Source organism: Podarcis cretensis (genome assembly GCF_951804945.1).
Source record: "Podarcis cretensis genome assembly, chromosome: 6".
NCBI lineage: Eukaryota > Metazoa > Chordata > Lepidosauria > Squamata > Lacertidae > Podarcis > Podarcis cretensis.
The window spans coordinates 42,997,768-43,009,957 of NC_137175.1; the positions used below are offsets into that span (position 1 = coordinate 42,997,768).

The following is a 12,190-nucleotide window of genomic DNA, read 5'->3' on the forward strand; positions in this document are numbered from 1 at the left end:
AAAGACAACCATAGCATACAAATTAAGGGTTACCCATTACATACAACTTAATGCAAACTCTATTTGTCTAAATTGTTTACTATTTACATTTCTTAAGTGGTATCATAAAAACAGAAACTTAGCAACAACAAAGTCCAGTCTCAGGGATCAGGGAAAGCAAGGGTGGAAGATGCATTGTACAAGACATCTGAAGCAACTGTTGGGCAAAAGGAAAGATATGCCGGAGGGCAGAAAATATCCAAGTGATAATTCTGTACGGTGTGGTGTTACAAGTAAATTTTTACCAGATGATCTACATGATCGTACTGGTCTTTTTAGGGACAGGCAGTCCTTCAGATAACCTAGTTCCAAGTTGTTCAAGTTTTTATGTGTTAGTAACAAGATCTTGACATTCCTCTAGTTCCTTTGTTTCAACATTCTTCCGTTAGACAGGAGAAAACCTGCCTGCAGGGCCATCAGTTAAGCATGGCTTCTAACACAGAAGGCGGTGAGCTGTGTTCAGAAGCTGGAAGAGCAGCAGGGCTCCATCTACACTGCTGCATGGGTCACTTCTGGGTAGGTGGGGTCCATGCCACTTTTCAGTCACTTGACATCACTACGATGAAGTGACCCATTTTTCATTTGTAGTACAGCCAGTCTTGGGAAATGGCCAAATTGGGACCCATGCTGGGCCTAAATAGGCTTGCAGGCTGAATATTCCCCATGCCTGCTATATAGCATTAACACCAAGGTCTTGTTTGCCAGTCATGGAAAGCCCTAAGTAAGGGCATGCCATGAGCTTTTCTCCCCTAGTGTGAGTGGACGCAACAAGTTAAAATCCTCATTTTAATGTTATAGCTGAAACTGACATTGCACTTTGTTTTGCTCAAACAAATCTGGAAGCTAAGAACAAACCTTGACTTCAGATTGTGGTATGTTTGGGGCAAAACGAACCATGATCCCTGGTCTGGACATAATGCTAAGCCATGGCTCATATAGTTTATTGTTTCCATTCATGCTAGGGAAGGAAAAGGGGAATGACTGTATCTCAGTGTAGAGCATCTGCTTTGCATGCAGACGGCCTACGTTCAAACCCTGGCAGCTCCATTTAGCAGATGACAGAAAAACCTCCTTCTCCCTGAGACCTTGAAGAGCTGCTGGCAGTTAGTAAACAATACTGATCTAGATGGACAAATACACTGGATATAAAGTAGGTTCCTGTTATCTTTCTGCCTGCAGAGGAATCTACTTCAGTGACACCTCCCAGCTTAGCAGGTTCTGTACTCATTTCCCTCCATGACTAGAGTGCCCAGCACTGGAGATATCCAGCTGCTGCTTGACAACCCTTGCAAGGACGGAATCCAAGACAAATGCATCAATTGCCTCATAGTCTATCCAGCCCTGAAGGGAGAGATCCGGAAAGTTCCAAGTGTTTGCAACCTCACAATCAACTGCTAGCGCAAAAACACATCTCTTCTGCTGGGGTTTCATGGCAGCAGTTTTGAAAGTAACAGAGGTTAAGACTTAATGCCCTGAGAGAGAGGAAGAGAGGCCTAGGCAATGAAGAATCATCTGCTGGCCAAAAGAGCAATGTGGTTCTTAACTTCAACTGACATGTCTCTAGGAATTAAGTACAAAAGGCCATAGCCTCATACAGCGCTGATACGACAGACTAAGGAGTATGCATGCCTTCCTAAATGCCACTTAAAAACTTGGCTGATTAGTACCAATTGGCTGTAGTGATGACTAATGACAGAAGGATCTGCAAACTTTGGTTTTCTCATTTTCCTATTCCTAAATTCAGTTCTCCAATTTTTTGCACCTATTGACAGATTTCTAGACGAAATCTTCACAAAAATTCCCCCGCATCCTAACACATTTTTGCAAGCAATTTTCCTAATATAATGCATTTCTCTATATTATTTTGATGAATATATTGATTTTTATGCACACTTCCCCTTAATATATACATTTTTGTAAACACTGTTGGTGAACTAAATTCAGATAAGTGCAAATTTTGAGGGATGGTTGTGTTTCAGTCCTCATATTGTTTCAGAAAGTGCAAATTAGAGAGATTCAGCTTTAAATGCTAACTGAATTGAATTCCACACCATTCCTAGTGATAGCTGATTCACTGAATTCAAACATCCCAATGAATATTTCAGTTCAATTATATATTTCTCTTGTTATATTTGTGTGTTTCCCAAGTCCATTAATCCTTGGTTTCCTTTTCTTAGAAACAAAGAAAACATTCTTCAAAGAAGCACACACCTCTTCTTTCTTACAGATGAATAGATTTAGTCCTTTATTATTATTCTATGTTATTTGGCATCTAGCTGTGTAGCCACATTGAGAGGCTACTTTTGTAGGCTGGAGTTTATAGTAATCTTCTCCTCTACGCTCTCAAGACTGTAACACTTAATAGGGTCAGGAATGGCTCCAAACTTTCCTTCACTAAAATAGTGAGTAAGTAAGTAAGTAAGTAAGTAAATATACTCTAAATAAAATGAATGAGAAGTGAGATGTACCCCACCAGCAAGCCAGTGTCTTTCAATCATTTAAGATATTCCCTGTCCTAGAATTAGTATTCTGCCATCTCTCCTCCTTGCTCCTTTAATATATATCAATTTCATGAGAGGCAATTCAAATGTTCCAAGTTTGATATGGTCTGCTCAACTTGCAAGTGTTGCTGTGGCAGCAAAACGATGTAGCAGTCAGTAGAGGGTTAAGAAGAATGTTAGTTTGTAGCCTGCTGATCTCTATTTCCCCCTCGCTTATTAAAGTAGCAAGAATGAAATCTAATCATGCTCTTCCCTCCATCCTTAGAGAAGATGCTCTTTGATGGGTTGAAACTGAGGTCATCCTGAAAGTAGGCAGAAGATGCCAATGCAGTTGCTTCCGCTCTGCAGGACATTCTACCCATGGAGACTGTTAGAGAATGCTTATTATTATCAATAATTCAGCCCTCTTCTGTGTGTCTTTTGGGTTGACTGTGGGTATGGCGCATGCTTCTGGCCTCCATGTTTTCATGTTCTCCCCACCCCATTTGGCATACAATGGTCTAAATAATTCAGATGTCATTGCAATCAGAGTGAAGCATGCCCTCAAAAGACATCCCCAGACCTAAGCAAGCAGTAATAAGAAGCTGGGCAAGAAGAAGAAAAGAAGAAGCAAGGAATGATTTCGATTTTAAGCTGGGGGACACACCTGTCACTGGAATAGAAGAACATTCAAATCAGTGAGGATTCAAATATAATAAATGAGAAAGTAAGCAGCAAGTTCACTTCACTCTCTCCTTACACAGTTCCAAGTGCGACCTGTTGACTTCTATGGGGAATAGATCCATAGTTGATGCCATGCAAAGTAGGCTGGCAGTGATGTTTGCTGGTGTGCCCAGCGCCGCTTACCTCAAAGCATGCATCAGTGACATCCTGGGTGGACCAGAAATGCCCTGAGTGCCACTCATTGCACTAGAAGCAATAGGAGGAGTGATTGACAACATGGCTTGGCTGAAACTAAATACAATGCACACTGCTAATGCACATTTCCTTTATAAATTACTAAACATTCTGAGATGGTTAAAACTTTGGAAATACTGGACAAGGTTATATTGGCTCATTAAGGAGGGGGTATGTACACAGATCTTTTAAAACAAGAGAGTTTTTTTAAAAAATACATCACCACCACCACACAAACTCCAATAAGAGGCCACAGTAGGATATCTAAAATGATCCAACATGCCATAGAACACTCCATTAGCACAACTGGCCTACACATCCTTTTGTGAGCATTGTGGAACACTGTTCATGCAAACAGGGAAGGATGAACTAAAAAAATAAAACAAGTCATATGAGCAACCTGATAGGTCTTTTAAAAAATGATCTCTTGAATTTACTTGCTGTTTGATCATAGATATCCAAGCATTTAGTCAATGACCCCTTTAAAATACTGGGTGACATTCAACTATGTTTTACTCACAGTAGACCCATTGAAATTAATCTTCATGACTAAATTAGATCTATTAATTGCAATAGATGTGCTCTTCAGTTGAATCCAACCCAGTAACCAAACCAGAGAAAACAGCAGTATATCATTTAAAAAAGCACATACAAACAAGTCCTGCTGCCAGAATGCTTGCTATCTAAAATCTTAGATATTCAAACACAAAGAATTATATCCAAACCATGTTACAAAATGGCTGATTCAGATATCCAAACAGGTGGAGTTTGCCCACTTCCTTCCTTGTTTGTGTTTTGCTGTTTGGCAGCAACTATTTTGGGCAGGAGAGAGTTTTCCCCTTGTTTGGCTTTTGCTGATTGGCTGCAGTAGTTTTAGGCAGGAGGCATGGAGGGAGAAAGCATGGAATATAAATGCTCCCATAGGAAAAAAATGGAAATCATCAGCTTGTTATGCGAACACGCACCCAACAAACGATTTCTTGGGAACACATTGTATTCAGAAAGCAGGACCTGCGTGTATGTGAAAAATATGTGGACACATGCTAGAACTTGTTATGTTGATATGTCAGCTGATGTCTCTGATGTTTACATTCCTCACAGATAATTAAGACACCATATGCCCAATAAGTAGAGCTGTCTTCAAAATGCATTTTGAACCTCCAAAATTCATGTAAGCTGTCTTGATCTTCTTGGAGGAAGGACAGAGCACCAATGTGCTAAATAAAGCATTTTCACACCTCTAAGAACATGTAGTAAAAGCCCCTCTCATAACTCAGAGAATGTTACAAAAACTGCCATGTTTGTAAGGAGATGGTTTCTCTGACCGTCGCCAACACAGCAGGGATTGTGCTCATGAAGTTCCAGCCAAGCTGATCATAGTAAATACTTACTGGTCATGACTTTGAGGGTATAAGGATTTTTCTGCTGGATGGTGTGGGTGAAGGCAAAGCGAGCATTACAGCTGTAGTCAGTCAGGGCATCCTCCTGCATGACATTGGAGAAATACAAGTCACCATTCTGTCCTTGGGAGACACGCTTGTCTTGGTGGATTGACTCCATGGCTGTAAGAAAGAACAATAAATCTTATTGGAACTCACTGCTCTGTACCTTTGTAATGGATAGAACTAGCGGCAATTATCTGCTAGCCCCAGCAACCTGGAAAATACATAAATCGATTACTTCCAGCTAGCATTGGACAGCAGAACTCAATTCAAGACATTTCCGATAGTCCAAGCTAGGTACTTCAAATTCTTACTATGGGTGAAAAGCAACACAAAGAACCAATTTTGCTTACTTGCTTAGTTAACAGATCTATTATGCCACCTGCCAATAGGACAGTTTTCCACACAGTTCCCCAAAGGATAATAAAAACAATAAAATCGTATCACAATATGAGTGTTCAGCGACACACGTGAGAAAATCCACATAGCTCGCTGCTATAAAGACTAGTTACTTTGTAAATATGACCAGCCGACACAGTCAGTTTACCCCATGCACATGCAGTCCACATGGAAAAGGAAATATTTAGACTGAGAAGGTAGGTCTCAAATTTATTATGCAAACCAGCTCTTTCCAGGAGCTGCAGCCAGGGACATCCCAACAGCAGAACAATGAGAGTGATAGCTTAGAACAGCATTTTTTAAGGGCATTAAGGAAGCAGTGTGCAATATGAGAAGTGCATCTCAGAATCGTCTTCGATACTTAATGAGATCCTGGGGTGAGCTCTGGAGGAGTATAACCCAGCTGAGGTCGTGGGCTATCTCTGGCTGAAGCTCCATCTTCTTTTGCATATTAACAAGCAGCAGATATTGAATGTACCACAACCAGATTATTTTCATTTCAGTGTTGACAACATGAGGGTGTGGAAAGGCGGAAAAGGTCACTCCTTTGCAGTTGTGCCATACTACCACCAAGCCCCATGAATGATCAGTATAGACAAGGGAAACAGTAGCATCACCGAGATCAGCCTAAACCATTACACTCATGTCCTGTTAGGGAACCCTGTTCATTTCCAAGTACAGTTCTAGCCTGCTAGCCAGTGTGAAGACTTACAGCTGCTCATCCAGAAGATAGCCGGAGGCGGCAGTCCAGGAGGGGGATTGCATGCCAAGATAAGATGAGCACCTTCATGAACCTCTTGAATGTCTAAGTTTTCCTTTGGCCACAAGGGAGACTCTGCAAATAAAAATGTCACAAAAGAAATTACATGCATACATAAAGGTACAAGGTGCTAATTTTTGAAACTGCTCCATAGAGCAGTCACCATCCCCTCGTGTTTTCCACATTTTATCTGGCTCTGCCGTCTAAAGCAGAGGTGGGGAACCTTTTCCATTCCAAGTGCTGCATAACCTTCTGGGAGCTGCATGTCAATGGTAAAGTAAAGGTAAAGGGACCCCTGAGCATTAGGTCCAGTCGTGGATGACTCTGGGGTTGCGGCACTCATCTCGCTTTATTGGCCAAGGGAGCTGGCGTACAGCTTCCGGGTCATGTGGCCAGCACGACTAAGCCGCTTCTGGCGAACCAGAGCAGTGCACTGAAACACCGTTTACCTTCCCGCTATTTATCTACTTGCACTTTGAGGGGCTTTTGAACTGCTAGGTTGGCAGGAGCATGTCAATGGTGGGTGGGACTAAAACCATAGTCACACCCCATAGTGACACAGGGATACATATCTTCTTTCCAACACAAGATCCATCCACATTATTTAATCCTCTTCCCCTTTTGTCAATATCAAAATTTATTCCAACTTTATACTAGCCTATACTTTACACTGCTCTGGCTTATGCAATATTAATTTTCTACTAAGATATCACTTAAATGCAGATTTTGGCTTTCTCAGAGAAACAACTTTGGAATAATTCAAGTTTTGAACTATCAAACCACTTTTGGTGTCCAGAAAAATTATGATTGTCAAGAATAAGATATATACTTCCTTGGTACCTAGCAGAGAGTCTCCTTCAGAATCTCACCCATGGATCACCCCTGAAAAATCCTAGTATAAAGGATGTGTTGTTGTTTTTTTTAAAAAGTCAACCTTTGAAGAAAGAGAGCAGAAACATTACTCTTGACCGATAAGGCAATTTGTGAGTAACTTGGGAAGAAGCAGGGAGGTAGTGACTTAGGTGTTATAAATAACAAATTACAGAACGGCAACAAAGATAAACGACTGATTCTCTGAGTTGCTGTGATGGAAGGTGACTTCTGCAATTTTGTAAAGTGGAACCTTGGACCGTGAACATAATCCATTCCGGAAGACCGTTTGACTTCTGAAACGATCTGAGTTCTGAGGTGTGGCTTCCTATTGGCTGACAGCTGGTTTTTGCACAGCAGAAGCCACGTCAGACATTCGTGTTCTGAGGAATGTTTGAAAACCGGAGAACTTACCTCCGGGTTTTCGGCATTCGAGAGCTGAAACATTCAAGAACAGAGTTGTTCGAGTTCCTAGGTTCCACTGTATTAATTTTGAACGCTTTTTAGCTCGACACTGGAACTGGACTCTAACAGACTGCACATTAACAATTCTCAAATACAAAAAGCCCTTGCAAACACAAATGACACAGTGTATAAGGTTCTAAAATAATAAGGTTTCTAATAGTGTCATAATTATACTCACTTGAAACCTGCAGAAAGATTTTGTTGGAGATGGCTGTCCCCAAGTCATTCCGAGCAAAACACTGAAATTCCCCTTCATAATCTTCTGGCCTGCCACCACTACGGAAGTCAACATCCAGTGTACCTGATGACCAATGTCTCATGCTTACTCTTGGGTCCTTTGCAACATTGAAGAACTTTCCATTTCGCGTCCATAAAAATCTATAAAAATAGTTACATCAAAGAGACAATTACCTTCTTTGCCCAGGAAGAGCTCTATCCAATACTGCATGGTTTACATGTTATTTTGGATCCATTAACCCTTAATGCATTCATGAGTTGTATTTCTCTATTCTACTTTCTAGGAGAAGCCTAATGCAAATATATTAGCATATTTTCCTTGTTGTCATCAGTATGGGAGAGGAAATAAAGTAGCCATCAGGTGGCATTTGCAAGTCATTTTTTGCAAGGCATCCAGTTAACAGGGCTATAACAGAACTTTTGTGATACAAACTCCTCTAAACTACTCCAGAGATAATTTGCTATAGGTATTCCTACAGTGGTACAATACATGCAATTTAATGAATGACATCTGAGCCATTCAACAAAAAACCCTTGCATTCAAGAGACGGTGCATGCTTACACTCACCATGAAAGGCTGCCAGAATAGCAGTGCAATTCTGACCCACAGTCAGGTGTGGGCTTAGCCACTGCTTTGATTATAAGCACCTGTTTTGTTATACCACTCTGAGCTCCACAATGAATGGGTGGAATTCAAACCTAACAAATAAATTAGAACTGCACTCACGTGGGAGTGGGGTTCCCTTTTGCTTCGCACTCAATGAAGATGTTGTCCCTCGGATCTACAATATAATCCTTCACAGACTGCTTTGTAATAGTAGGAGGTTGAGGCACTGTAAAGTATACGCAAGAGGGACAGAGAAAGAGAGAATAAATAGGGGACAAAGGAAGACATTCTCAATTATTGCCATTTGAAACAGCAAATTAATAAGAGCAAGTGCTCTTTCCAACATTATCCATGCCTCTTGTTTTTTTTGTTTTGTTTTACAAACAAAGACCCTTTACAAATTGAAGTATGAACTCCACAGTCCATTTATTCTAAAGAAATGCAAGGTTGTCGTATTTGCAGCACACCATCAGTTCTCTATGCACTGTTTTTGCCTTCCTGCTTGTGAAAGGCAAGGAGCACAATCCACCGATGTTTCTAGCCTGCAAGCCCTATCAAAATGAATATGAGCTGAGCAAAGGCGATCTTCTCAGTGGCTTGCACCCAAGGTCAGATTAAAATGGAAGCTGCTATTGTTATTATAATTATTCCTATCACACCATTCATCACAAGATCCATGGGCAGGTACTGATCAACTGAACTACAAAAACAGACAAAGCACATTAAAAGCAGAAATCACAATTCAATAAAAAGCACATTCCATCTTTTCACACTACAATACAGAGAAGATGCTTTAAATATTCAGAAAGCCCAGAGAAAGAGAAAGAAATATTTCCAACAGGCACAGAAGATGCACAATGGTGGTGCTGGCCACATCTCACGTGGAGGATGTTCTATAGCCATGGTGTCATTGCCAAAATTAGCGGTCGGATAAGACATAGACCCATGAATTTCAGTAGATGATGGTATTACAAGAGAGGCCCCAGAAAATCTCAGAGTGTGGGCAGGTCATAGAGGGAGAGATGGTCCTGCAGGAAACCAGGTCCTAAGGCATTCAGAACTTTTTATGTCAACACCATAACCTCAAATTGGGCTTGGTAGTAAATAGACAGCTGGTACAGATCATTGTGATCCGATGCAATATAGTCTTGAGCAGTCAAAACCCATGAGTGGCTGTGATTTCCATCAGCAGCAATCTCTGACCAGTCTCCAAGGGCATCCCTACATAGGACACATCAGAAACAGCTATAGTAGGTGAACTGGCCACAGTTGGATAAAGGCACTCCATGCCAATGAGACTATTTGGGTCTCTTGTGGCATGGAACAATCAAGAATCTCCTTCCTCGACTCAAATACTTCCCTAAGACAGTGGCTTGTACAGACTATATTTTCGAGCCTCTACCTTCCTTTGTAGGTGAAAGTATTTTTCCTGATGCAAAGCCACACATTCAAACTCCTCACAGTTTAAACTGGAACACCATTTCCCCTGCCTGACTGAATGGAGCTAGAGGTTCTAGGGGTTCTCCTAACCCTTTGGAGCTGTTTTGGGGAGGCCATGAGCTGCGCACAGTGGGAGGAGGAAATGTTCAATTGTGCAAGCATAAATCCTCCCACTGGTGGGACACATTAGTTGGATATAGCCCAGAGTCTGGCAGCCTGAAAGCATGGACTAACAGCATGGACATTTTACTCTTTTCCCCAGTATATGCATTTTTTAAAAAACATTGTTTGGTTGGACAACTACATTGCAAAATTCAGAAAAACATGGATTTTGAGGGATAGCTGTGTTTCAGTTTGCATATTGTTTTGAAAGTGTGAATTTGATAGATTTGGCTTTATATGCGAACTGAACTCAATTCTCCCCATCCTTAGTGATGGCTGACATCACTGAATTCAGACATCCAACAGACTTCCAAAGGGTTTGCTGTTACCACCAATCAGCTGATCAGTACTGACAGCGAGTCCCCTTGCACTTTTGACAGATGTGTAACTCCAATTTAAACCATAGTTTAATGAGACATATGAACTAGGCCAATGAGTGCCATTTCTGGCAAGCAACTTAAAGAGACTATTCCTCTTCTCTGCCCACATTTAAAGGCGCGCACTTCTTCCTGCAAAATCCATCCAAGGCTACTTGGCTGGATAACTTTCAGGTGTAAACTGGGACAGAAGACTAGCAATCAGTTGCAGAAAATGAGTTCTAGAAAAGCATGAGATGACTAGTGGTTACAGTCAGATGTTGGTCTGCATTTACTGTTGATCTGCCCCTTCTCCTGCAACCTGCTGAGTCGCAGCAACAATTTCCTTTCTGCACGCAGACAAATCTTTGCAAGATCAAGTGCAACAACAGAGGCTGCAGAAATCAGCAAAGAAATTTTTCAGTATCTAATATCAGTAAACAGGCACACTGATAGCAAAGTACTGCATTACAGTCTTGCCATTATGACTAGGTTATGTTACCAGGCAAAGCCATACCTGGGCCTACAAACTCTATATGCCAATGCCCCACAATGTGGTGCTCCCAAATTGCTTGATCTTCACATAATTATCATCTGATAATTCAAGTTTGGGAAGAGAAGAATCAGGACAGGAAAGAAACAACCACAGAAAACAGAAAAACAAGAACATGAAGATGGAGTCAAGGAGGTCATCCCAAGAGTACCATACACCCACATCTGAATCCACATGTCATCTGCAAATATATGTAAGATGCCACAAAGTAAGTTCATCCACTTAGTAGAGTAGAGCTCAATAAGAAGGTTTGGCTCCTGGAAAAGCTGTCACCAAAGCTACTATGATGCACCATCTCTATATGTATGCATATGACAGAAGAGAACTGAGATAGGTAAGCTGCAATGGAGCACAGCTGCTCTTACCAGTTGTGGTGTATTGGAGGGGGAACATGGGAATGCAGCTCAGTGATTCCCCCCCCCCCACACACACACAAGTAAGAGTAATTATGTTATTGGCTTGGCTTGGTGTTAAGTCTAGCCTGCTGCCTTGGAACAAGCCACAGTATTCCATTTCTCCTGAGGTTTTCTCTCTCCAGTGACCATTATATAATATATTTTCAGACTGCCAATGGCTTTAATAAGCTTTCCTCCCTCACACACACTCCTCTACCTCACACTAAGTTCAAAAGGAAACCCAAACCACTCATAAGAATTGGGGGTGTTGGGGAAGAGGACTGTCTCTATAGTTAAGTCAATATAAAAGCTTCATTCAAACGGTTTTATATCTTACCTGTATTTGATGTTAACGTAGCAAGTACCATATACTAAAATAACAAAGTTTCCTTAGTTTGGTTAGAACAGGCTTCCTCAAACTCAGCCCTCCAGATGTTTTTTGGCCTACAACTCCCATGATCCCTAGCTAGCAGGACCAGTGGTCAGGGATGATGGAAATTGTAGTCTCAAAACATTTGAAGGGCCGAGTTTGAGGAAGCCTGGGTTAGAATATGATACAGCTTTTCTATGTTACCATCCAAGTGCTGAATTTCAAGCTTCAAAAAGTCAGACTCCAGTGTTTAGTGCTATTAACCATGCAAGCAATGCCCCTCCTATGGCCCCATTTCACTTTGGGCTTCTTGGCTGTCTGCTATGTACATGGTTACTATGCACAGTGGTCCTGTGTTCTCTCTCCCTGCCCCCCGCCCCCAAGAACTGGAGACAGCTGCTTTGGAGAAAAAACAAGTCAGTAAGTAAGACTTACATGTATCTTGAATACTTGCTGTTAGTTCCGAGGTGTAAGCGTATTTTTAGAAAAGAAAGAGAGAGGAAGGGTTAGTCTAACACATTTTAGATCTAGTACGTATATATAGCTATCTAAAAAAGTTAAATTGAAAACTTAGCGTTTTAAGGATGGCAATGATTAGCTTATGTCTAGTACTCCAAGCTTCTGTAAAAAGTTACATAAAACATCAACAAAAGTGTAAAGAGAAATTCATAGGTTACAGTTAATGCCTCAAGACCAC

The 12,190-nt window shown here is 41.2% G+C and overlaps 1 protein-coding gene across 20 annotated transcripts in view; it reads right to left on the reverse strand.

Moving 5' to 3' along the window:
* The window catches only part of NFASC (neurofascin), a 177,700-nt gene that overhangs the window by 79,579 nt on the left and 85,931 nt on the right, over nt 1-12,190 (reverse strand). For 18 of the 20 annotated variants that reach the window (XR_013840286.1, XM_079981921.1, XM_079981924.1 and 15 more), the window contains 5 exons: nt 11,929-11,946; nt 8,338-8,443; nt 7,552-7,751; nt 5,991-6,113; nt 4,829-4,999 (listed from right to left, as the gene is read on the reverse strand). Coding sequence is in view for 19 of the 20 variants with exons in the window: in XM_079981921.1 (XP_079838047.1) it covers nt 4,829-4,999; nt 5,991-6,113; nt 7,552-7,751; nt 8,338-8,443; nt 11,929-11,946 (618 nt within the window). In the remaining variant the exon portion in view is untranslated. The remainder of the gene's footprint in view (nt 1-4,828; nt 5,000-5,990; nt 6,114-7,551; nt 7,752-8,337; nt 8,444-11,928; nt 11,947-12,190) is intronic. The other 2 variants (XM_079981922.1, XM_079981926.1) reach the window with 1 other exon arrangement.